Source organism: Ischnura elegans, chromosome 1, assembly GCF_921293095.1.
Source record: "Ischnura elegans chromosome 1, ioIscEleg1.1, whole genome shotgun sequence".
NCBI lineage: Eukaryota > Metazoa > Arthropoda > Insecta > Odonata > Coenagrionidae > Ischnura > Ischnura elegans.
The window spans coordinates 35,158,595-35,185,756 of record NC_060246.1 but is presented as its reverse complement, the minus strand read 5'-3'; the positions used below and the strand labels follow the sequence as shown (position 1 = coordinate 35,185,756).

The 27,162-nt window shown below is 40.1% G+C and overlaps 3 protein-coding genes across 7 annotated transcripts in view; 2 read left to right on the top strand and 1 right to left on the bottom strand.

Moving 5' to 3' along the window:
- Positions 1 to 1,236, top strand: part of LOC124158752 (myosin-15-like) — a 28,602-nt gene extending 27,366 nt beyond the window's left edge. For all 3 annotated transcript variants that reach the window (XM_046534049.1, XM_046534040.1, XM_046534029.1), the window contains exon 14: positions 623 to 1,236. In XM_046534049.1, the coding sequence (XP_046390005.1) occupies positions 623 to 959 (337 nt within the window). In that variant the 3' untranslated portion in view covers positions 960 to 1,236. The remainder of the gene's footprint in view (positions 1 to 622) is intronic.
- Positions 1,117 to 2,226, bottom strand: LOC124158768 (transmembrane emp24 domain-containing protein 7). The gene is made up of 3 exons (XM_046534075.1): positions 1,927 to 2,226; positions 1,603 to 1,848; positions 1,117 to 1,519 (listed from the first exon to the last, which is right to left on the bottom strand). The coding sequence occupies exons 1-3, from the start codon at positions 2,080 to 2,082 to the stop codon at positions 1,289 to 1,291; spliced, it is 633 nt and encodes a 210-aa protein (XP_046390031.1). The 5' UTR covers positions 2,083 to 2,226; the 3' UTR covers positions 1,117 to 1,288.
- Positions 2,227 to 6,797: 4,571 nt separating this feature from the next.
- The window catches only part of LOC124158725 (adenomatous polyposis coli protein-like), a 389,744-nt gene continuing 369,379 nt past the window's right edge, over positions 6,798 to 27,162 (top strand). For 2 of the 3 annotated variants that reach the window (XM_046534002.1, XM_046533985.1), the window contains exon 1: positions 6,798 to 6,835. The gene's annotated coding sequence lies outside the window, so the exon portion shown is untranslated. Of the gene's footprint in view, positions 6,836 to 14,638; positions 14,845 to 27,162 lie in introns of those variants that run through there. The other variant, XM_046533994.1, reaches the window with a different exon arrangement.

Below are 27,162 nucleotides of genomic sequence, written 5' to 3'. Positions count from 1 at the left end.
TTTTAAAAAATTATATAAGAGGTGGAGTAATTTATCTTTCATTCAAATGTCTGTCCATATTTGTTTAGGAAGTACTTTGTTTCTTTGGTTAAAGCAAGAACGTATGATGCAAATTCATAGACTTCTAGTAGAAAATTGACTTAGTTAACTTACCATCTCATAAGAGCTACTTACCCCTTAATACCAGAGATTTTTCATAGCTGAAAATTTTCAAAATAGCTACCTGAATGTCTGGTTACGCAATACATTAACCCATACAAGTTAAAGTTTCAATGCATGCATGATTTTGGTGGACCAGAATGAAAAATTAATGATTGCATGAACCAAATTAGAACTGTTTCTATTTTCTGTTCATATAATCCCACAATTGGGTGGTTGCATGGTGCATTTAGACATTAACTGGGATGTGTTCATGTATCATATAACCTGGCCTTATTACAATTATATGATTTATGTTTCGATCAGCACTTGTCCTGTACAGTCTTTTTATGGAGACATTTCTAACAAGCATGCACTTTTTTTACTATGACATTACCAGCACTGCCACTGTTTCACTTTTATGTTATAAATTGGGTATGAATAATTAATATTTTTACTGATGATTTACTGATTCCTCCTGTAGGTGGGCCTCAGAAGTTCAAGAAATGAAGGCTGCCCGGAAGAATGAGAATAAGAAGCTTTTGCAAATATACAAGAAGTATCAAGAAATAAAAAAAACTGTTGGGGAATACAAAGTATACTTAGAAAATAAGGATAAACATCTGAAAAATGAACATAAACAGTTAGTGGAAAATTTCACCAGTGTTCTGGGTGTGATTGAAGAAAGGATGAAAGAAGTGTGTAGCCATCAAGATGCAGTAAAAGCAGAAAAGTTAGCATTAATTGAGGCCGCCTATGAAAAGAAGGCTGAGAAATTGTTACAGAAGCTGACACTATTGAAACAGGAGCAACCCTCATGACCTCATGGTAGCCAGGTGTTGCATGGCCCTGATTTTGAACATATATCTGCAATTTCAAGAGTATTATTTTGTAATGTTATCTCTGTGATGATTGTTAAACATGTATAGAGATGAAATGTTAATAGGACTTATATTTTTCTTAAATAATTTATTTTTATAAATTTATGCACTGCTGTGCAACGTAAAAATATTTATTGTGAACAATGAATGATCAGATCTGATGTAGCAACCACACTTCCATTCACGAAAAATGCAATACACGTGATAATTATATAACAAAGGGCATTCTTACTTCTAACGCTCAACATGCATAACTCAAGTAATTCACTTCACATAGAGTTCAACTGAGGTCTCTTCTCTGAGAAGAAATTCTTTAGAATTAATACTTGTCCAATTCCTACCAGAAGTATAGCTACGGTCTCGATTAGCGAATACTTCATCACTCGCTCATTCAAATCTTCAGCTCTTTTGCGTCCTTGTGCTTCCCGCAGCCTGTGATGAGTTTGATAGTCAACCACACTATTCAAACTCTTGTGTATTTCCTGCGCAGAAGACTCCATCTAGAAGTGAACATAATGCAAGTTTATCACTGTCAGCAATTAAATTTCTGCCATAAAACTTTCCAGCCATTAACAAATCTCACCTGAGTCATAACAGTGACGTGATCCCCAATACCAGGCAATGGAGCTTCCTCGCCTACTTGGAAGTCCATGTATACTAGCTTATGGACGAAGGTAGAAAATTCATTACTAAAGCACACCACGTACACTCCAGTCATTTTTGCAGTAAATGTATGGCTGTCATACTGCGACTTCATTTGCTTGTATAATATCTCCTTGTTCGGGGCTTCTAACGTCACATCAACATCATACTGACCACCAGTCACAACCTGTGTTATTAAAATAGACATTAGATTTGCAAGAGATACGTGCAACACATACGCGAAAGTTTGGAGCTACATAATTACCTGAAATTCTAGCGTAGCAGTTACATTTTTATCGATCTCTTGATAAAAGCATTCTTTGGCGTTGTCCGGCAATTCGAACGTTAGTTCAACACCATCGGCAAAATAACCACACGCTAATATTCCCGTCAAAACTGCCAATATCACCGATGAATCCATCACCGACGTTAACTTATTTTCACATTTAGATAAATATCACAGTCAATTTCTGTGTATGTACAGACTATTATCTAATTTTTCATAAAATCGACATCGACTGCATACCCGACGTGGCCGGAAGCGGAACATCACCACAATTTGCCACCTAGCGGCGTATATTTGTAGTAACTATGGCTCCTACTTTAAACAGCATATGGCAAAAGCATATTTCTAACTACCTTCCAAAAAGTTTCTGTGCTTACTTTCAGGAACTTTTTAATACTAATTTGTACTATAATCATATTTATAATCTTTAATATTGGAAATTCTTTCTGGATCAATAATCTGGGATTTGCGGGACACATGAAACTAAGCTCGTTCACTGCAATTATAGTTTGTATATACATGTTGTTAGTAAAGCTAATTTCGGATTCTATACCCTAATCGTTCATGTAGCTTTTGTAATCAATTTTCCTTGCTGATAAAAATCAAAGCATTGGATATGAAAATTTTGTAATAGCGTAAATTGCAAGTATTTAGTTAAGATCGGGTATTTACAATTTTATTTCCATCATCTCCCCAATTTGGAAATTATTTATAGCTCATTTATATTTTTAAATCGTTATTTTTCATTCAAGGTTATAAATTTTAAATTTAATTCTTGAAATAGATAACAGAGGTGATTGTAATTATACAATTCACAGAAATCTAAAATCTCATCCATTTACTAAATGTATTTTTTTATACATATAATGCCCTCGTTTTCCTTCAGGTTAACGAATGAAAAGCAGTATAACTGAGAACTGTAAATTCAAAGCGCATTGTTCTGTATAATGAGTATCATCAAAGAAATTTAACTGAACGGCACAAACTTTTGAACTACCTTAAAAACCCCATAGAATTTTTTTCTGACTCTAGGGAAGTGAAACATCTACTTTACAACACTAAAAAAGTTGGTTCTTTACTTTCCAATCGAAAAGAAACTTTCCGCACGCTTTGTTGAAAAATCTTGGCATTACCAGTAGATGACATTTGTGTACAGCCAAAATTTTACATTTATGCTTTGGATCCTCATAAAACGTAAAATGAGTTCAATGAAACTATAAGTAGTATAAAAACTAAATGTTACAGGTATTGAAGGTCGGGAAAGCACAATAGCTTGTAAATCTTCACTTCCATGTTTTACATATCGTATGTGCCGTACCCAGACCGCATATTGTAAACTGTGCCTGTACGTTTTTCTCAACGTTTAGGAAATTTTCAATTTAGGAAACATTTCGTCAGCATTAATGTTAATCTATAGAACTAAATGGAAGCCAGTGTAGTCTTAACACATAAACCCATCGATTTTTCACTTATATCGAATATTGCAGCGATTTATCAAACAGGTGGCTGTAAAACATCAGAAGTAAAACGGAAAGTGGTGTTATCTTCTTTTTGTTTGAGCACGTACTAAGTTATCTGGATGCACGCGGATCCAAGACAGAAATATTTTATTTCCCAATCATCTGAAGTAAAAGAAAAACCTGAGCTGCAACATAAGATCCTAATTTTTATCGGTATCCTCCTAGTGAACCCCCCAAAATAATTTCTGGCTACTGCCTCGTTTTATTTAAATGCGAATTCATACGAATCCCTACACGAATATTTCTAACGTGTCTCATGTCCAAAATCAAGTTTTCCTGGGGCCCCGAATTCTATGACATTGCGATACCTTCACTGCACAAACCCTCAACAATCGCCCACCGAATCCGCTCATGTAGTACTGCTAGGGCTACTAGATGAGCGGATTTGATTCGGTGGGCGATTGTTGAGCGTTTTTGCGGTGGAAGTATCGAATGGCCCTCATTTGGAGCAGGCCGACTCAATGAAATTGATTCTGTGGAAATAGGCGAGCTCGAACCCAAAGGCAGGTTGAGGAAGTAACACAATTCCCAGAATTTTTAGAGGGCACCACATTTTTAGAGAACCCCTTCCCTAATGACCCCCCTCTCCCTGAATGCACCCGATCTAAGAGTCAACCTATCCTCCCCCCAAACACATCTGCAACTGCCTAGGAATGGGGTCATAAGAAAAATTTATTAGTAAGGAATTATGGTAAAATAAAATTTAAATTTTTTGCCTGTGCCTGAAAATGTCAGACGGATATACAGTTTCCTGTATGTCCTTTCCCCGATCAGTAAGTATATAACGATCTTATTTCCTGGCACACCTTACAGTCATAGACTGCTGTAAATTGAAGGCAAGAGGACTTATAAGGATGCAGTAGTATTATTTTTGTGTATATTGCAAAGATTATTCTAACACTGACGCACTGATTCTATCCATCCTTTCTACATTTTCCTACCCTCACGGTGACACAGATGACGGTCACTTTACCCAAATATCATTCCAATGCCCGTTCTGCCCGTTCCATGCCGTTTTCGCATGCATATGGCTAGAAATAACGCAAAAACTATTTACCCACCCTAATAATCAATCGGAGGAGAAATTTTAAACAAGAGGACTCATACTTTATTTTTTATTTTATTCATAGCGACACCTGCTTTACACAACACTCAAATTGCTTTGACTCTCTTTTATGAAGTTACTTTCTTGACTGCAGAAATTGAGTTCATTATTTGCTTGCAACCTTTTTTAAAACTAACGCAGTATATTAATTGGCAATATATTTGGTCAGTTTTTTTTTCGACAACAATTTTCTGTATCGTGAACACGCGTCTTAGGAATCCCATCTACTGCTGCGTCATTGACATTATCAAATACGATAGCACTTGAAAATCGATTCATGTAATTGCTCAATTGATGTGCACGAGAAACAAAGATTTTCGCTGAAAATCAATGTTCTTATTTTTTAAATAAGGTGCACGCCGCATAATCAATTTTGCTTCAATGCTTTCAACGTCTTGGATATCTTTCCCTATAGTACCACTCCGAAGCCTTTTATTTTTTAAATTTTAAGTATCTTGTCTGATATACCGGATTTTAATTCATATAAAACACCCCTTTAGTCAATAGTCGTCATTGATTAAGTGATTTTCATTTAATCTATCAAATTTTAACCTCATCTAATATGCTATTGCCGCGATGTTTTGCCTTAGCGCTTATTTGAAAGATTAAATCTGAATGCGACCGATGGAATCACGGAGAAAAATTTAATCACCAAAGCTCAACAACCGCGGTGAGAATGCCAACAATCCCAAGAAATGAGAAGTGACATGATGTAGCTTTCAGAGTGATTGGCGTCAAAAACCATCCTTATAAGTTCGCGTTAAAATAGGCCATTTTATGTAACATCACTGAGCATTAAATACCGTACCTCATTCGCTTACTCCCGAATGAAAAGCACCAATGCATTTTTATTACCTCTTATATTTCCTTTCCCAAGACAAAGCTTCTACAATGAGTGTTCCTAAGTGTTTTCATGTCCCTAACCGTGGATTTTAATAGGAAGAATAAAGGAATGTACTTAGAGGCAGATACAGGATCATCCTCTACTTTACGATTGACAAGAAATGCTTTGATAATATTGCTTTATGCATTACTTTTTCTTAGTGCTAACAAGATACAAATCTTTTTTCCAACAGAATGTAGGAAAAAGTATGCTTGAATTTAAACCAAATCAATCTTACTTATCTCGCAATGATGACACGTTTTCAAAGCGAAGACAAAGATAAGCAGGGTATTCAAGTCTTATCAGCATACAAATGATAAATATTTCGTATTAACAACTACCAATCGTGATAACAGTAACTATAAAAACCTGATATCTTCTACTTTTGAATAAGCTAATTGTGTATTTATACCCCAATTAATAATCTCCGTATATATATAAAATTTGTAATGAACATGCGTAAGTACAAAAAATATTTGTAGATGGGAGAACTATTTGGAGAGCTACACCAAATAAATGTTCATCATCATTTGTCAACAATCCTATAGCTCTGTATTCCTCTCTTTTATCCCCTAACTTGTTCATTAATGCAATTGCGACGTATTTATTCTCTTTTACATCCTTTATAACTTGTCCTTGGTAACTCGGGGCCGTCCCTTGCCCTTCTTCCCATCCACCTGTCCTTCAACGATTGTCTTCATCATGCCATCATGCCCCATGCATCATGCCAACTAAATGTTCCTTTGTTAAGTTGTGAATACTCCTGAGCTTCCATATGTTCTCCTCCTGGCTTTTCAGTCAATCATCCATGTCCTACACCAGGGGCGGATCCAGAATTTCTTTCTGGGGGGGAGGGGGGGCACAAGCAAGGCCGTATCCAGGATTTTGTGCCCCCGTGCTCCCCCCCACCCCCTAGATCCGCCTATGTCATACACGCAGAGTAAGGATGGTCCTACACCGTACTTCATTTATTTTCTGTGAAGCCCCTTAGAAAATACGTTGTTAGGACTATTTTGTTAATTTATCAGTTTCCTCAAACTGACAGAATAATGACGTAGCGGCCCCTTGCCTCACAAATAGATATTGTGGATGTGGTTTTATTCAAATACTGTTGGACAGGGAAAAAGGCGGTATCCCACAGATTTATAATATAACTAAAATAATTAGTTATCATAAGAATTTCAACTGCATTACATTTTACAATTCATGACGCTATCAGAAAATGTATCTAACAGTACGTATTACGGATGTTACAGTTTAAAATTGGCGCGAATTCATTCGAGTTTGCGCAGCGCAACAGCGCTGCAACCTACAGGAAGCGGATATGAACCAGTATAAACATGGGCAAGATAAATATCGGCTTTGCATAGTGTAAACATGGTGAGTAAAAGAAATTATCTTAATCTTAACTATTAGTTATCTAATTTAGTAGCGCAGACTTTTCCTCCCAAACTGAAGACATTTGTCATCGTCGACCTAGTATAGGTAGCTTGTATTTGCATTTGGAAACATCTACACCCCTGACTTGTTTGTTTTCACTGAATGTTTTGTCAATATTTTGAAATTTCCAACCACGCATTAAATTTCAACATTATAGGAGTACTTACAGCTAATCTGCGTTGAAGATAGGAAAAATATTTACCGATTAGATGATTGTATTTGTAGAAATTCGGGTGATGATTCATAGAAGACATTATTTTTTCATTAAACAATTTATTTGTGAAGTAAATATAGTGCACATTATTTTGTAGGGCCAGTATCTGTAATTATCTAAAATAAGTAAACGACTTTATCTTTCTAACGTATTTCAGTGAAACTTTGAGGGAAACTGAGCATTTGATTTTAAGAATGTCCCCAAAATTTGGCGGGTTTGGTCCTCTCAAATTGTCTGTATTCACTGATATGAAGTGGTGATATATTTCACACCCATGTCCAAGCATGTATTGTTGATACTACTAAGCTTAATATCTTTCCATCAAAGTTTTATTCATTAATGTCCAAGAGTTAATGACTGACCTCTCATTGGGTTATTAGATTTGATATTTTTATGTCATATATTTAAAAAATGCATTTAGCCTTCGAACCCTTGTAAGGAGGATACCTTAACTTGCAGGCTCATAAAATCCGTTAGCCACTCGAAACAATGGATCCACGTAAGGACTATTATTTGGCTAGCGCTCATTTGGGCCTTTACTTTGTTACTTATGTTTCTATGTTCTTGCGAACTTTTTTTACAGAGGTGAGATGAAAGGGGAAAAATGGTATGACTGCTGTTAATAATTATTGCATTTGAATGACTTGAAGTTTGACAGTTAGTGATCTTCAAAGGTTTATAATCATGAATACCGTAGAGAAAACAAATACGCATAAAGTATACCTAATTTAATTATTACTCAAGTTACTTTCAGGTTCTGGCCATATGTGTTGCTAGAACCAACACAATTTAACCACCTAACCTGCTAGTTGTTCAGCTGAGGATGCCTGCAGAATAATTTGTGAAATTACTGAGGATAGGGTACTGGGTATAATTCACTGAAATGTACCCAGAACTCTAAAGGATTTCAGCCTCGACTGCCCTAGTCTGAGGACCTGTTTGGCAAAATTTGTCTGAATTGTTTGACAGGGGGTTTATAGCACTTGTAGTTGACAACAGTGTCGTCTTCATTAATTTTCCTTTGGTGACCCACTTAGTTAAACTGGTGAATTAATTTAATTGGAATATTGTGAATGCCTTTGAAGGGCAGTATTATTTTTTACATACATACATCCTATAAGTAGCTATATCACACGTACAGACATTTATACCGCTATCATATGACTAGATTTGTCATTCACAAATCAATTTTAGTTTTGTAGAGAGGTGAAGTGGAAATTGACGGAAGACAGTAATGGGTCCTGCATGGTTAACAGGAGGATCAAAGTAATCTTTAAATCCAGAGCAGTATTTTTAATTGTGAGCTCAGAGCTCCACCACAGTTATTGGTACTGCTGTCAGAAAGTTGTTCAACGATCACCATCTAGGTCCACCTTCTTTCATTATCTGTGACTCAACTCTTGCTGACCTTGGACCTCTGTCTAAGAGCCCCTAACTATTTTCACTGCTGCACAGAAGCAGTGGAGAGTTTCCTCCTTGGCTTCTTATCTCTTCCGTCGCCTCTCTACTGCTTTCTTTGACCACTGGTGTCTATATGCATGTGATGATGCTGTAGAGGAGGAGAATTCAAGCTCTCCTCCTTGCAGCATTTAACCCTCTGGGTGCTATCCTTCTTCCTGGGGTACTAGCGAGAAATGCGGAGGGTATTTTAATAAAATATAGCAACTAGGAAAAAAACAATACAAAGCTATTTTATTACATATCCATGTACAGTTTTTTTAATTGATGAGGTTAAACTGGTTAATGTTGACAAAATATTTTTACGTTTTCTGAAATATAAATCTAATATAATAAGTTATAGGGAATTAAATAATGGACTACATAAGAGCCAATATATTGGCCCGCTGCACTTTTTGCCGAAGCGGCAAAAGCTGATATATCGGCCTGCCTCACTAAAAGGGCTAACACACCTTTTGAGTGTTTGAGTGTAAGCAGTTTGTGGAGGTTAAGGGACTCTCATTTTGAGTATTCATACACCTGATAGATGACAAGGAAAAGGGTCTTCTGTTTCAAGCCAAATATATTTTTCTATTCTCTATCTTTGGAGGTAAACGAGGAGGACTTTCCTCTCTTCTCCCCCTATAGAAACTGAAAATGGGGCTGGGACACTGGTTAACTATGCATATCATCTTATCATTTTCATGCTTGGAAATCAGTAAGGTGATAAGCTTTGTGCAATGAATGAAACTACCGGTTCTCCATCATTCTTGCATAGGTTTCTGCGGCGATGCTAATGATAGATGCACGGTTCCAAATGCTGAGGCGGTTCTTCTTGTCAGTCATAAACAACAAACAAATCTGGAGTACCTAGAATGCTTTTGGATGATTTGAAAGAGAGGTGGTATTTCGCAGTAGTCAAGCCACGCCTTGAATACACAGTGAGCATATTGAATCCGGCTCAGAAATACATAATCTATGAACATAAAAGTACAAAAGAAAGCTGCCGATTTGTCAAAAACTGCTATGAGTGAGTGGAAAGAGTTACTCAGTTTTTCAAAGGCATTGGCCGTTATACTGTCCATGGGGAAGTCATAATACAATATCTAAACCCTTGAGACATAATGGCATTATCTAAAAAAGACTTGCTACACCTCGTATGAAAATTGAGTCTAGTTTTTTTTAATACTTCATCTACTTGGGAAGTGGAATTGGCTTTTTTTTATGTGGAGCGGGAATATCAATCCCATGTCAGATGGGTTGTAAATTTTTGGTCTCCTTTTCATTTGGAAGCTGACCATGCTAATGGCAGGTTTCTCTCCAGTCACCCCTCATTTATGAGTGTACTTCCTGTTGTACCAAAACTTTCTCTTCAAATACCATACCAAGTACATAATAATATTGTAGATGATTTATTTGCCTTGAATTTGGATAGTAAAAAGTTTGACATTCCATTTATTGTAAACAGTTGAGAATGGCAGTATTTGTGGTGGTAGGAATGTGAGCTGGTCCTATTTTTAATTTACCCATTAATAAGTTCAGAATATTTGGCCATCATGACACATTTTCATAGTGCATGAGTCATCTTCCTGGATTGGGACTCAAACCTGTATCCTCAGATCTAACACTTACTTTATCCAGAGGAGCTTCTTAGAAATTGGACTTTTAGATATTTGGAAGATACATCAGTAGAAGAAATAAAATACATCAGTGGGTGACTCGTATTATATTGTATGTTAAAAGCTGGTGGTATTACTTGAATTAAGCTTGGATTAATTTTCCTGGAAATGCTTCATGCTGAGAACTGGTGTTCCAAAAATATGTGTCGTATTGGAAATATGCTTGTACCCTTTATCAAACATGGAGGCATTCACTTTGAGGTAGTGTACAGGTAATCCTGAAGAAAGCTCTGAGGTTTTCCCAGTGTACGATGATGTTGAAGTTGTTTTGGGTTTCCCACTGGGTGAGGTTCTCCATCTCTGCCGACGTTTTGATAGCCGTGTCGTCCAGCCCTGATGACAATGGACGACATGCCCATTGAAGCATCGGCAGAGATGGAGAACCTCACCCGGTGGGAAACCCGAAACAGCTTCAACATCATACAGGTAATCCTTTTTAAGAACTGTTTCCTTGAAAGAAATTTTTGTTTCAAGAGAATTGTTAGATGAATACATTTCTTTAACCCATTTATATTCATTTATGATCTAAATCCTGTGGCTAGAAGGAACATAGATCTATGGTATTTGGCCTTGTCAACCACATGCTTGTATTTGTGTTCTGCTGTATTCAGCTCAGCTCCCTTTTCTGCAGGTCCTTCTTCACATCATCTCTTCAGTAAATTCTTAGTGGTATGAACCTTGAACCTTCTGGTTTTGCTTACCAAAATTGGTAAGGTTCATTGTGTTACCACTTATTGCATATCCAGAAAGGACCTAGCCAGACTAGGCTTCTGCTTTCTACTATACTCATGATAGGTATCTTGTTCATTAAAATTTTTCTCAACTCTTTGCTTTGTTCTCATAATCTTTAATTTACCCTCTTCAATGGGGCCACACATATTCATCTCATTGTCAACACTATATTTTTTTTAAACTAAAAGGTTTTAAGAGAAATTTTTTAATGAATTACTATGTTTTAAAGTTTTACTGCAGGCACAAGGGTAACCCATAATATACAGAACAAACGAACTTAATGATAACGGGGCTGTATGAAAAATCTTGCCTACTTTTTCAAGCATCTGGCGGTGGGGATGTGGGGGTACATGCCCCTGCCCCCTAAACCAACAAATGGGTTTGGCTGTTAAAAATTTTTGATAGGTTTTTGTAGGCTGTTTCATCTGTTACAGGTTGGGTGACAATTTAAGTATCGTCTTGTTTGTTTCTTGTTATTGTCACCCATTGGTACTAATATCAATTCATTTTTGAGAATGTGATTAAAAAATGAGTAAGGACTGTTTTTTCTGTGAAAACACAACATTTGTCTTGGGTTAGATCCTTTCCTGTTTAACACCTCTTCCGATGTTTTGATAAGCATTTGGACCATCATCATTAGGGCATTTGACGATTAGTGATTCACTTTTCAAAACATCAATGAAGGTGATAGAGTTGGGCAAGTGTTTCAACCATGAAAAATCAATGTAACTTCCAAGCAGGAAGGTCGAGCCTACTTCGGGGTGAACGATTTTTTTCTTTTTCCTCTCTTTTCATGACTTTGTTTTATAAATATCGTGTTTTGTCTAGGAGTGAGTCAATAATATGGTCACCAGGGAGTCGTGCGTGCCTTCGTTTAACTGTTATACACTATGCCTCCCAGACATATAGGAGATCAGCTTTACAAAGGCATCTGATAAAAACTCTCTAGCATAAGCTCCAGTGCGACCAAATTATATAATGTTACAAGGTGATTCTAGTTAGTGGTCATGAAATATTAATTCCTAGAATGCATTTAAATGGAATGAATGTGAAAATGAACTTTCTGCAACTAGCGCCTTAATTATTTAGACCCTCCACTTTTGAAATGTAATTAGCAATTACCAAGTTTCAGATCATTCCTATTTTTCGGAACCACAAAATAGTCTGCGGTCACATTTACATCCTTGCTCCGTTCAAAATCCGATGATTCGCGCTCCGTGACGGTTTCCATATTTAGTTTGAAGCGAATGCCTCCTCAGGATGCGCGAGAGTCTCTTCTTTTGTGCTTGAGTTTCATACCTGTAGTCTTATAAATGAATTACAGCTGGTAAACGCGTCATTTCGTTTCTTTTACTTGTTCTCAAATAGTCTCATTCTTAAGGCCGTTTTACATTGGGCACGTAATTGCTCTGGTTAGAACTGCATTAATTTCTCATGTTGGCGTGAAATTGCGCCAATGCACGAACGAAATTAGAACGTGCTCTTCGTGCTCTTTTGTCATCTCTTATCCATCCATTCTCGCATACGTTCTAGCAATTCACCACTTCACACGATGCAATTTTGACTGCGCCTTCGTACACACGTCAGTTTGTGCAATTTCGTGGCCCGTGTATGACGGCCTTTATGAACAACAATAGAGAAAATGTGCTACCAAAAGGTCATTATTTGCGGAAATCAATGCATCAGTAAATACTTATACGTCGTTTAAACTGGTGTTGTGCCCTGAGGATTATGGAAATATCGAAGTTTTGCTACCCATTGCACTCGAATTCTTAAAAAAAGTTTTTTCTTATCGATAGCGCTCATAAAACATAACCCGGAACAATTTTCTTACTGTTATAATACTTAGTGATTGTACGTAATATTTATGTAGACGGTTATTCATTAGTTCTAGTTCTAGCTTTTTTCGGCTCCTTTGAATAGCATGTTTTGTCTAGCATCCTTCTACGTTTGGGGCTACGTTAAAAGTTTGTTTTTAATGTCGTGTATGATAACTTGCATCCTATTTCCTATTTTAAGGTCGTATTAAGATTTTCCATCTCCTACCGTCCTCCACTTTTTATCTTTTTCATTAAATTTAGAGGGCTTAAAGTGCTCGATGTTTTTTGCGAAAAAAATAAATCTTTCATCTGTCGTGATTAGTTTGCTACCTATTTTCATCCATGTGTGTTAGTATTAAAATTTTTAGTCGCGGAACGTTGCCGGCTTTGTGGAGTATTTTCCGACATTTGGTATTTTTTTGTTTCTTCGGTAGTCATCTTAATTTTTGAAATACTCCCTTAAGGTTAATTTTTCTTTTTAATGGTCTCGTATTTAGGAGTGCCCTTTTTAGGGAATTATGGAAACCATACATGTGCCATTTTCCAATTTTTCTACCATTTTGGTTATTTTCAGTCGTATTTGTGTGATTTCGTCAATAATTTTCGCGAATAATTCGTGATATTATTTTTTTTACTGGAAAGAGCTTATCTTGAAGACTCACATTTCGTGTGCATTAGCATGACAGCCTTTTTTGGGCTACTATGCTTTCTTTTCATTGTTTTGATTACGTGATAGGGTTTCGGCGACGCGAAAAGGCTCCCATCCTTCCCGGCTCGTGGGCGTAATATGTTCGTGTACCGTATGGATTGGCAACCTTTCCGTGAGGGATTCGGGGTGTAGGAAGGTGTCGGTGAGTCATCGCTCACTGCCACAATCATTGGACGAGCGGGTGGGGAGACGAGCGGGTGGGAAAGACGGGATGGGGAGGTGAAAGGCTCGGTGGGGAGGTGGGTACATTACGCGGGACGGTGTGTCGGTAGGGTGAGGGGGCGGCGGGCGCAGTGCAAGGGGGCAGACTTTGGCGCCACTCGGGCATTCGACGCCGGGACGGAAAGGGAGAGAGGGGAGGGTGAGGCAGATTGTAAAAGGGGGCGTTGGTGGTGGTGGTGGTTGGTGTTCGGGGAGAAAGAGCGACTGTGTGGCATTCTGGTCACGACAACCACCCGGCGAGGAGGAAACTGCAAACCAATCTTCCTCCTCACCGCTTGATCCGTCCTCTTATCCCCCTGCCTTCCGCCCTCTTCCTCTTCTGCCGTGCTCATCACGTGGCCATCGAAGCCTCATAATTACCGATCACCTGTTGTGGTGGTGAAGGAGGAGGAGGAGGATGGTTGGAGGGCGCTGGCGTGGGTATGGGGGCTTGGCCTGAGCGGTAGCGCCTGGCGGTCGGCCACTCCGCTGCCGTCGTCAATGAGTTTCGAAACCTCGGGGGGAAAGGAGTTCCAGGGGAAGGAAGGTGGGGAGAAGATTTCGGGGCTGTGGGGAGAGGACGGGAAAGGGTCCATAGGGTCCGGAGGCTGTGTCGGGACGAAGAAGTGGGAGAAGAGCTGGCCGTGGAGCCAGGCTGTCTGCCGGCTGGAGGGCGATCGATCCTTGAGAGGGACGAAGAGAGAGAGATAGCGTGGAGGGAGAGAGAGGTAGCTTCCTCCTCCTTCCGCACTTAAACTTCCGGCTACTCCTCCTCTTCCTCCGCCGTGAGGAGGAGGGGAGGCGCGGACAAGCCCCGCCCCTTTTCGCGGCCACATGCGCCGCCGTGACCGTTTGTGTTTACCCTCTCGCGGCGGTGGTGCGGCGGGAAAAAGGGTTTCTCGTCGCAGGACTGACGGCGCCGCGTGTGCCTCACGCCTCATCCGTGTCTGCGTTCTCCTTCTGTTCCTTGCGTCTTCCTCGCGTTGGACGGCGAGCCCCGAGTGAGGGCCGCGGGAGATTCCGCGTGTTCCTCGGAGGCTGAAGTAGCGGCGAGTCGGCCGTAGGTGTAGTCTCGCGGGAGACGCTGCATGTTCCTTCCGCCGCCGCCGGGGGATACGAGTGGTGTGGGTGGCGACGTCCTCCTCCGGATCTGGCAGGTGGGTGGGAGGGCCCTTTCTGTAGGGCGGAGCTTGTCGGCGGGAGGTTATATGCCGTTTGATTGACAGCCGAAGGCACGTGCGACTTGACGAGTGGGTGGTCCTCCATCCGATACGACAGAGTACGCACCGGAGGAACGTCTCCACGGCTGCTTCTTTTGGTTTCCAGACACCCTTCCGGTGCTTCGGTCTTTTGGTGGACGAAGAGTCTTCCTGGAGAGTGTGTCTCAGTGTGTTTCTGGATATATTGTGTCCATGTGTTGGTTATCATCATCTTCAGCAGCTGTGAGACCTTCTAGTTGAGTGTGGTGGTTGAGGTTGTGGGGGAAATGTTTGTGTTTTCGGCGTCGTAGTGCAACGGCTCTCACCGATCGATTCCTTTCGCCTTCCCCCATTGTCCTCCCCCTACCACTGCCAGAAGGAAGGATACGCGTTTTTTTCATCAGGGGACATCCCGTTGTCGTGGCTGACTGGTAGGTGGCCTTGAATATGCGACCTTTCTCTACGCCACCGCTATCGGCTCAGGTGTGCGCTTTTGTGGATTTGCTGGGGATCGATTTTCCATGGGAAGCAGTATGTTTGGTCACATCTTGTCCAATCCACCGTTCTCTTTCGGTGCTGTTTTGTTCGGCTGTTGTTGCTCATCTTCTTTTATCATCTCTGCTCGTGTTTACAGTGGGTATTGGTTGAATATTGGATGTAGTACTGGCTTGATATTTTATTGATGGAATATCTCACATTTAAAGCACAAGAACCGATAACATAGCCCCTTCACTCCAATTTTTGCAGGAAGATTTCTTCTGGTGTTGCTATCGATTCTCAATAGAAAGTACGTGCGAGACAGCGAGTCGTATTTATCCATCGAGCTGGAGGACTCTTTGTATTTTAGTTCGTTAACGCGTTCATTTTTTCTCAGAATCCGAGATCCCGGCGCGTGTTCTCCCGCGTAGCAAAAAATTAACAAAAAATTGGATTATTGTTCGTCATTAAATTTTTCACAAGCGGAGAACGCATTACGGTAATGAAACTGACGAATGGGAGGAAAAAAATACGTTCTCGGAAATGAGCGTGCTGGTCTTAAAATACTCTTCGGTTTTTTCCACTGGGGACACCGATCGATATGCACTTTTCCGACCTACTCCTCCTTTCTCGCCCCCTTGGCACGTTCTCCTCCTCTGCTACAGAGTGTAATTATTCTCGTGTGGTTTGCGGGAAGTGCTTCGCGACTCTTTTTTTTCGGTGTTGGTTTTCTCCACTAACTAGACATCCCCGAAGGTTTCGCGATGCAAGCGGATCCTTCGGCCCCCTTTCCCGCGACGTGCTCCGCCGCTTAAATAGTGTTAATCATTCTCGGGTTTGAGGAGAGGGCGAGTGAGTGGGCGAATTTTCGAGGATTTTCCCGTGCAAGACGTCGTCACCCCGCGGCGGCGGCGGCTCAGTGAAGCGAGCCCGACATCCATGCCTGCGCACTCGGTCCTCCACATCTGAGGCACGCAAGCCAACCTCACGTGCTTAACTGCTGTTTTCCCCTATTGATCGTGCCGCGGGCGTTGCTCCTATACCTTCCACACTCTCTCTCTCTTTCCTCCCCTCCTGCCGCTCCACAACCCCCCAACCTTCCCCTCGATTCCTCGCTACCCCTACCCGCCCTTATAGCTCCGTTGGCATTCACCCACTCCCCCGCAACCATCCATCCACCGTTCCCCCCTCTCCCAACACGCATCGCGCCCCTTCCTCCCCCTTCTCCCTCACCTTAGCCCATCGCCAATCTCTTTCGCCGCTCCCCAACCCTTCGGGCAACCACTACACCGACCCCCTCGTGTTCCCTCGTTTCGACTCCCTATTCCTCGGCACACTCCTGTACAAATCCACGCGATCTTTTGTGACCTTACCCTTCACTTTGCCACTGCGAAGAGCCCCGTTTCCTCCTTCAACTACTCCCCTTCCCCGTGTACTACCTTTTGCACTCACTCGTAAGCAAGCAAGCGAGCAAGCAGCCCCGTTTTAATGTCTCTGTTACGCGGAGGGCCTCTCCTCGATCCCCCTCGGCGCGACAGTTCCCCTCCACATCCGTAGTAATTTCTTCTTTTATTTTTTTCCCTCTCTCTCTCTCTTTTCTCGCTGAATGTCTCTTCCCCCCGTTTTGCTCACCCAGCGCTCCGGTTACGTTACGCGGAAAAGCTTCCCCCTTTTTTTCCCGAGAAAATACTCGCCAACCAACTAACTCTCTGGCGTTCCGTTCATCTCCCTCCCTCCTTCGCGTTCTCCTTCCTCTTGCGAGCATTTCATTCAAACTCCATCTCGCAGCGATGCTACCTGGACGCGAGTTTTATCGAGAGCAGCGTGCCCACCCCCATAGATCATATTCACTCCTTCTGACCCCTTGGCGAATTTGCTCTCGTTCTCCGTGACCTCTTGAGCTTTTCGTGGCTCCCTTCCCTCCATCTCGTTCTATCTCTCTCTCCGCATCGGGAACCACGACGCCAGCTGAGACGGGATACAGGCAGACCATGTTTGTTGTCCTCTCGCTTGCCGTCGTTTCGCTCATGCGTCGGGCGAAATGCAACACCGTATTAATCCGGCATATAGCTTGTATTCTTTTCGAAATGGAAATGAATTCAAGTTAAATTTCAAGATGATGTGCATACCAAAGGATGAGCAGAACAATGCAGTTCCTTAGAAAATATGTGTAGTGAAAATGTGGTGGATTAAATTATTTTTTTGTGAAATAATGAACTCGTATTGTTTTCCTAGACCTTGGGTGCATCATTGTAGAAAATTTCCTTTTATAGGCAAAGCTCTTTCTCTCAAAGATCTTATTCGTTTATACATTGTGTATTCAGCTGGCAATTCAGCAAAATCGAGAAAGAGTGATTATTTATTCAGGTTCTTAGGTTTTACACATTTCATTGTAGCGTTTGGTGTTGAGATAAATTTCAACCTCTTTTCGTTAGTAGTGGCCAATTGAGGGGGGAGCTCCCCTCCGTAATTCCGGGATAAATTGAAAACATGGACATATTTATGGTGTCTCTTAAGCTTCGATTTCAACTGTGAAAATAATTTATGAATACATAAAACCCACTGGTTTATGAATATTAGACCCCAGATTCATTATTGCTTAAAGGTATTGCATTCCACCTAGGCGCCGTGTATGAAGTAAAGAGACGGACCTGTTCGTCTGAATTTTTGGTAATATTTACTACTCCTCGAATGAGTTATGTACGACAAGTTATCGAGGATGTGAGAGAGAATTCGTTCGTATATATGAAAAAAATGCTAATTGAAGAGTTGAGTGCATGAAAACAATCCTGCGATTGCGGACTTGGACTATGAACCCTTACGAAATGGAGAGGACCTACTCCCAGCACCGTGTTCCTTATCTCGCTTGTTGTTGTTGCCTTTCCTTGCCGTTTCTCTGCGCATGTGCGCCGGCCTTTTCTCCCCCCGTGGGTTTCTCGAGAAGTGGTGCTTCTGCCCTTCTCCAATGCTAACCCCCGCCCCCCGCACCACTCTCTCTCTCTCTCCTCAGGCCTGCCAGTCTCCCTTGGTTCCCTCCACCCTCGCATTCAAGTCCTCCCCCGTCCTTTCTGCCCCCCCTCGCCTTTCCTCTATCCAACAACCCCTGCACTCGTGTAACACTCTCGTTAGGCTACATCTCGAGTGCGCCGCCAGCGTTCGGGGCCTCAGGGTAGAAATGTCCAATTCTGCAACCCGTTGAAATTTAAAGGAAATTCGCCGAGTTGTGAGGAAAAGAAACCCCCTCAAGAGCTGGAATGAGTGCCAGAATCATTTATAGGACTGGGTTCGGAGACCTTAGAGAATCAAGAGTTAGCATTCCACGTTTTAGGGTTACGAGGAAGCTTTTATCTCCCTATTTATCCCTGTACGGCTAATATTATTTTACTCGCGGTGAAATGAGATGAATTTTACAAAAAGAATGAGAAAACAAAAACGAACCTACCAAATTGTAACATGCAACCCAATTTTCGATAGCTAGTCATCGTTTTCAGGTGTATTATATACCCCTCCTGATTTTCATGCTGAAGAGTTATACCAGTAGAAATGTGTGTCACATATTTAGCCTTGAATGGAAGGCTAAATATGTGACTTAATAGAATCTATGATTTATGTTCTATGAATCTATTGTTCTTATGTTTCTATGATTTGTTTGATGGTCACTATTAATTATGGATCCAGGTACTAGTCTCAAGGGATAGGGCTTTTGCAGCATTAGCTTTCCTTCTCGTGTTATTCTCCCGCTTCTCATGTTTTCCGCTGTCATATTTCTCCCTGCCCTTGCGAGGGCTGCGATACTCCGAAGTGGAGCAAGAGCACTCCGCCTCCATCAGGCTTCGCTTCGGTGCCACTTGCTCCTCTCGCACGTATAGCCCATGGAATAAATATGTGATGCAATCGGCGATTGCTCGCCGCGACGACCGCCTGGCTTCGTGGTGGGGCGCGAAGCGGCGAGCCCCCCTCTGCAATTACCCACCTTTTTCACCCCCCAACGCCCACCGTCTCCCTCTCGCCACCCTCTCTGGCTTACTCCCTTCCCCGCCCCCCTTTTGAACTGCACGAGTCATCGCGGGCGTCTTCAAGCATGTTTGCCAATATGATGGGCGTTCTTTGTTTACGCTTATTTTCCTGCCTCTTTAGCGCTCACACGAACCTTTTCTTAGCGACCCTTTCACGGCATAATGAGCGATGCGAAAGGAAACACCGCCGAAGCCTTTGGGTATTTATCTTTTTCGTCTCTTTTCATACACTTTTTGTTTCTTTTGAATAATGTGATCCATCATTGGTGTAAGCACTGTTTATGTGGCAGCGGGTCTCAGGGTGTTCCCATGCATTTTTAAAATATTTGAACACAATTCTAAATACCGCTGGATACTCTTTTTCATATTTTAACAGACCGAATCGTGAATTTATGTATCGTAAAAGTCTTCATGTTTTGTTAGGTTCTTATTGTTTTTTTAATCACAGTTAAAAATGAGTTTTTTTGTATTCATCGAGTTTCTCACTCTTATTGCACTAGTCAAGGACCTCGTTTGTTGTTTTGAAAATTACGGAAACTTACCATATAAGTTTCTTATCTGAGTGACATTTAATTTAGTTCGGGACTCTTAGTGGTTATTAAAATTGTGGTTCTTTAAATCATTGATTTGTAAAATTTCGCCGCTAATCGGGCATTAATCTACGTGCTTTAGACTTAAACTCTAACTCGGAGGTATTCTTTTACGATTGCAGTGGCATTCTTTTCATATATTGCCGCAATTTTCCGTAAATTTCTCTGTCGTATTAATTCTCGCCATCGCGTAGAAGAGACTTCGAGACTTGCTTTCTGGCTTGGCTATTGAGCGATTGCTTTTTGCTCTTCGTTCTCCCTTTAAGTCGGGATCAGCGTGGAAGGATTTTTCCATCTTGTCTCTTCACGGATGGAGCTATTATTCCGGTTCGTGAGCGCAAGCTGTAATGACTCCGTCGAGCTTGACCGCCGACTCAACAATGCTTGCACGCAGGATGGAAGAGAGGGGTGTTGTGGCGGCCTGGTATCGGATTTTATTTCCTCTCCTACTACCCCTGTCCATTGCGTCGCCAGCATTGTGTCTGCTGTTAACTTTTTGTCTTTGATTGCTTCCCAACCTCCTCTCTCCGCTATCCCATCCTCTGTAGCCTTTCCGCCGTAGATCAAGGTCACTCAGTGTGAATCCACCCGGACGATGTGTACCTGTTCCTGTCTCTCAACCCTCATTCAGATTTTCATTTTGCCAGGCCATTTATTTGCTCCTGGGAATCTTGTTTTTTAGACTTTTCATTCCTCTTTAAGTTTTTAAAATGGTCACTTTTTAAAATGTCTCTCCGACTGAGTAAAGCATTCAGTGCTCTCAATTTTCTGTTGCTTTAATTTGTAAATCTAGAATCTGGAATGAGATTTTTCTCATACATTGAAAATAATTGTGGATTAAATGGGACGTTGCTCGATTTACCCCTTAAATTATTGGCGCATGATGGGTTTAGCAGTTACTTCAACATTATCAAGTTCAAAGTAGTATTACAACAAATTGGTATAAAATTGGATGCATAGTGCACCGACGAAGCTTGTGTAACATTTTGAAATCTCATTCAATAAGTGTTAAGAATTCCCACTGTAATGTGTCAAAAATTGTGTGATATTTGGAATAATATTTGAATCATTTATTAATGGGTAGAATTAACTTTTGAGACTGTTCGTGTGCTAGTTGAATATTGACCAATTTTGTAGACTACTACTGCGCTGTAATTCCAATTCTGTTTTGAGTATTCAAAGATGAATGTGACTTAGAGTTAGCACTTACAGTTTTTTATTACGGTTAGTACCACACAGTAAAAAAGATCAATCAAAAATGGAATATTTGAGAATGGGGAGTGGAAAAATTTGGAAAATCTAAAGGAATTGTAACATTAACTCCACCAGGAGGGAACTCACCATTCTGATGGTTGGCCAATGTTAACATGAATACAAATTGTATATTTTAATTTGTGTCATGCCTGTTTTTCTGACTCTAAGGTGAATTTTGTGATGCATATAGTGCTTAAAAATGAATTCAAAATTATCAATAGTAAATGCAATTGTTGGTTGTTGCTTATAGGAAATGCTGCGTAGGTAATATTATCTGCTCTATGTTTCACTCCTATTGGGAGCGTTTTCAAGAGAATGGGAGGGAAACCGTTCTCATCCCGAGCTTATATAGGTTTCGTTAACCCATTGTTGACCCGATTTGAATATTCACGGAAGGCGATAGCCGTTGGTCATTAGATTGGGCCAGGAACCCTCTCCATATGCGGCTGAGGTTATATCCATCCTCCCTATTGAAGTTGTTTGGCCTTTTCGCTATCTCGACGGATTCACGTATAAGACGTGGATGATATTCTTCTGTCTTCGCCAATACCCGAATAGCGTTAAACATTATGTTATGCCCAGGGCTGGAGGCGTAATGTTTAGCGACCGCTGATGTGTCCCATTTAAAAAAAAAAAGTAAATGCAATTTCTACACTTTTTGCAAACAAGGGCCATAACCAGCCAAGATGATTATCGATAGGATGTGAGAAAAATGATAAGTGGATGGGAATGCGCTTTCTACTGCTCACAATTTTTTCCACAATGCAATTATCAGATTGCCTCACATTTGAGATTCTTTATGGCTATTTCACACTTAACATGATATTTTTATTGGCTAGAATCTGATGTCTAAAACACTGACTTTATTGATGTATTCATTCCATTATGTCAGCAACAGGATCATGCTGATTTTCTTGTGAATTTTTATTTGTGGCCTGGTCCCTACTGTTATGCTTTCCTCTTTGATTTCATTGGTAGCTTTCTTTATGAAAACATTAGAAGTTACTGGTGACAGAGCACACCCTTGTCCAACTCCTTTTCTTATTCTCGCTTCTTTACTGCTGGGTCCTGATATAATCACAGCTAGTTTTTGTCACTCAGATTTAATCATAGGTTTGCTAGATTTAATCACTGGTTTTTATGTAAATTATGGATAATTCTCCATTCATTGGAGGACACTCCAACTTCTCTCAGGATGGCAAGCATTGCTTTCCAATTTAGGTTATCATAAGCCTCCTCCAAGTCCGCAAATGTGATAAATGTCAGTTTGCTCTTCTCCGTTCTCTTCTCTACTATCAGCTCAATGGCCAATATTGTGTGTCTTGTGCCCTTGATTTTCCTAAATCAGTATTGGACTTCATCCAGACACTCCTCTGCTTTCTATTTTATTCTCCTGTTATGATCCTTGTTAATAACTGCAACATATGTGTCGTCAAGCTAATGGTTGTAAAATCTTTACACTTATCCACTCTCTTCATTTTGAGACTAGGGAAGATGATTTTCTTCTCTTAGATTCGCGGTATTTTTCCTGTTGCAGATTAGTCAATGTCTCCTCCCCTGCATTTTTAATAAGATCTGTGGGAACATTGTCAATTCCAGATGCAATTAGTAATGTGTTGGTCCGGGGTCAAATTCAGACTTTAAAATTGAAGCTCCCGCTTCATATTTTTTCAATTTTACTTTATTATTCAATTGTATTTGGTAAAAGAATATTTCTATCATGTAATTATTCCAGGTCCTTCTATCTCTTCATTTTTTGTATTCGATCTCTATCAAATTTTCTTGTTCTTTGTGGCACTGTTCTCCTTGAAGTAGTTCCTCTGTACACTATATGTAGCTTCTACTTTTCGAAGGGAAAGATTTTTTTGAGCATCCTCGCAGATATTCTTTATTCGCATCTCTCAAGATTTCCTCTCTAAGGAATTTATTTCATCACTAATTTTCTTGTTGTTGTCATTCCATTTTTCTATTCTTGTTCGTTCATCTTTCTTCAATGAGTTCTAAGACTTCATGCATGATCCATGGATTTTTCTTGGCAGCTCTTCCTCTCCTGAGGACTTCTTTTGCAGTCTTTCACCTGCTTTCTGAATCTTTGTTTTTACTAGAATGTAGTTAATCTGGAATCCTTTAAATTCTCCAGGCATTTTCCAAAGGTATTTGCTTTTCATAGGATTTTTGAATAATGTGCTGTCAGGCACTATCAAGTATTCTGTGCATAATTAAAGTAGCCTTTATCCTCTTTAATTTTGGTTTCCTAATCCATATTTTCCAGTTATTCTTCCATCCAGCTGTTGTAGGTAGAAGAAAATTTGTAATTCCATGTTCATGGTACAAGTGCACATTCCTTTTTGTATCTCTGGCAGTCTTTCTTTGTGTTTCTCCAGAAAGTGATGCGGAGAGGTACTTGAATGACTTGTCCAAAAGATCAGATTTATCTTAAAAACATATGTTTTGAGTTAATTTCATATGAGTCATTTAATCGCCAAAAGTGTTCAAAATAAGAGGGAGACAACGTTATCCTCTACCAATACCTACTTAGTATTACAATATCTTACAGTATCTTGACTCTTGTGTGGGTGTCTTGCCCAAAACATGATGGTTGCCAAGAGAATTGTCTGCACAGGACATTATGCTGAATTTTGTTGAGCCCAAGGTCATTGGGTTCTTACCTCAGACTTTTAGCCTAATTATAAGTGAGACTTGACCTGTTGTTAAGAGTAAGAGTGTATTTGAGGATTGTGCTAGGAAATGCATTAGGATGGCACAACTACCATACTACTCTGAGGTAAACACTGATAACCAAAGTGTACACTCAGCAACCTATAGTAAGGGACAACTGTTCAGTGACTTTCGTATTTCATTGATTTCTATTATGAGCTGAGGTGATTCCTATTTGGAGTTTTTAGAGCCTGGAAGTAGTGCTGTTAATTTACATCTCTTTGTGTTGGGAATACTGTGAAAAAGTTGACTATGAAACCTGTGTCAGCAGTGCAGTGTAGAATTTTCTTCTTAACAGGGAAAAAGTTTTTTTATTCCTTATAATTTCTTCACTTATATGCATGTGTGGAACCATCAAATTGAAATTTGCGTATTGCCGCTTATTCTCCGGTTTTGATATGATAATGTAAAGAAGAGTGCATTATGTGTGTAAATTGATTTTTTTTTTCATGTGAGAGAGGTACTTCATGCAATGTAATTTTGAAAGTTTTTTTAATCTAAATTTTGGTTGTTTTTTCCATTTAATCTAGTGTGAATTCTTTTCAAAACTATTCTCTATAGTGAGATAATCCACTTTGATTTCTTAAGGCGAGTGGTTGCATCGACTACATTGGACAGATTTGTAAACCTTCAGATGACACAGGTTAAATATTTCATCGCTAACTGTCAATACTTGCAACTGTGATCTTTAAAATTGTGATTATTTATATTAATTTGGTCAGGTATGATGGCGTAGTGGTTTGTCATTTATCTATATGAGTTGATATCTGGTGATTGGCACTCCATTGAAAAAATTATCCCCAACCTAAATAGTATCTTATTATCGAAGTCATCCATGGCAGATGAGATGGCATTGACTATGCTGACAAAGACATGCTGCTTGAATCTTTTGTTGCCGGGTAAAGGGTATTAAAAAGTATTCTGCTGATTAAAGTAGATTTCCATGGAGAATTTAAGAGCAATAATGGTAGCCTCCCCTTCCTTCAGGTACTTCCATGTTCAATTTCACAATGAGGCATAATCCCTTTCATTCTACCTTAATATCTTATTCTCTTCCCTCCTCTCCCTCATTTACCTAAAATTCTACTTTCTAACATTGTTTTCAACATCCCCTCCCCGTTAAACACTCGCTCCATCCATATCTCCTGTTTCCTCCGTATCTTGTCTAGAAGCTGCCTCTCCTAACCCACCATGTCCAGCACTTTGTTGTTCCTCTTCCTCTCCGTCCGCTTCAGCATTTTCATTCTTCTCCACACCCGAGTCTCGAATGGCTCCCATCTTTTCTCGTGCTCCTTCTTAAGTGTCCACGTTTCCTCATGGTAAGGCACTACACTCCAGGTCAAACTCTTCACTAACCTTTTCTTTTAACTCTTACGGAACAATCTTCTCATAAGCTCCTTCCTGGTCATGAATGCCTCCTTTGCTAACACTATTCTCTTCCTGATGCCCTTACTACTGTATCCGTTTTCCTCTGATGTGCTGCCCAAGCATGTAGTCGAATTGCTCTACCTGCTCAAGTTTTTCTCCAACCACTTTTACCTTGATTTTAACATTCCTAGCTTTCGATTCTTTACATAACTGCTTACCATAGGTTTCTTCTGATTAATCCTTATGCCATGCTCCTCGCAATGCTTGTCTAACACATGCACTAGAACCTTCAGCCCCCTTGCTGACTGGCTAATCAACGCCTGATCACTCACTCATTTTAACATTCCTCTCACTTTTACTCTAGCTACCAACTCATCCTATGCATCTCTTGACATCTCCTAGGCATACACATTAAAAAGCAGAACTAATAGAAGTCTTGCCTCATTCCTTGGCCATTGCCTGCCCTCCCAGATTCTCCATCCTCTAACCTCACTTGTGCAGCCAGGGTGGTGTAAAATAAATGAATGAGTCACTTATCCCTCCAATCTACTTCTATTTTCTTGAGAATATAAACTTCACCCAATCCACTCTTATCAAATGCATTTTCAAAATCCACTAAGCAGGCATACATGTCTTGGGTCATATTTTAGGTTCCTCTCTACCAAGGACCTCAATATTGCTATTGCATCACAAGTTGACTTTCCTTTTCCGAAACCAAACTGATCTTTGCCCAAATAGTTACTCATTTGCTCTAGCCTCCAATCCTCTGATTAATATCCTCTGTACCACTTTGACTGCGTGCGATCGTAGACTAGTAGTCCTAAAATCTCTGCATTGTACAGCTTTCTCTTTTTTTGGTATTGGAATTAGAACAGTACTCACAAAATTCTCCAGCCAACATCTGTCCTCATAGATCTTGGGTAGTAGTTCGAAAAACATTCTCTACCATCTCTCTCCAGATTCTTTAGAAGCTGGGGAAAAGGGCTGGGCAATTCAAAATTATCGAGAACTCTGGCTGAAATGAAGTTAAAGGTTTGAATTTTCCGGGTTGCATTTGTGAAGTAGTATCTGACCATGATTGTGAAGTTATGAATTTTTAAAATAATTGGATTAGCTTTTAGAAGCTGGTGGTTATTTCTCAAGGTTTTTGAAACTTAACTAATTACAGTTATTATATGAGTGAAGTTCAAAGTTAACTACATATTTGAAATAGAACAAGTTTTTTTACCAGGGATTCAGTCATTGCATGACGAAGACCAGAACACTGGAGCTTCTATAATTCATGTTTTAAAATCATTTCTATAAAGAGAACGAATAATTACTGCGAAAGATAATGCTTTATGCCAAATGACAAATGCATAGAATCTGAAGTGAAACCAGTGGGGAGTAACATCTCTCTCAAAATTATATGATTTTGATTGGGGCTTTAATAATATTTAACTAAGTTGTTAAATAAATCATCCTTTATAATACATTTCTTGGGTTGCTCTTATGTGGAAGCAATAGGAATTGCTATTCAACTTAGTGGTCCAATAATTAGCCTGAGAATTACTTTATTCTTATTATTTTATTCTTCGGAGCGACTTCTTTTAAATCAATTTAGGTAATCAATTCTTTTAGAAATCCAATACTGAGGTTAACGATGTTTGCTTGTGATCACAAGTGATAAGCACTGAAAGCTTACTTTGCACGCCAAATTCAATCTTTCTATGGAAATAAAGCTGCCAGAATTCAGAAGGGGCTGTATATGCTCAGATAAATGCAGCATTGTATAAGACTGGTAGTAGGATTTGGTAGTAATACTAGTTGAAGGAAAGGATTAGGAACCATTGAAAAGGAAAATGTTTTGCAAT

What these genes read in the sequence shown, in the direction of transcription:
- LOC124158768 (XM_046534075.1), bottom strand. Translation starts at nt 2,082, where the DNA reads ATGGATTCATCGGTGATATTGGCAGTTTTGACGGGAATATTAGCGTGT. An exon ending in CTGCTACGCTAGAATTTCAG is followed by an intron (nt 1,849 to 1,926) that starts GTAATTATGTAG and finishes TTAATAACACAG; the next exon opens with GTTGTGACTGGTGGTCAGTA. An exon ending in ACGTCACTGTTATGACTCAG is followed by an intron (nt 1,520 to 1,602) that starts GTGAGATTTGTT and finishes GTTCACTTCTAG; the next exon opens with ATGGAGTCTTCTGCGCAGGA.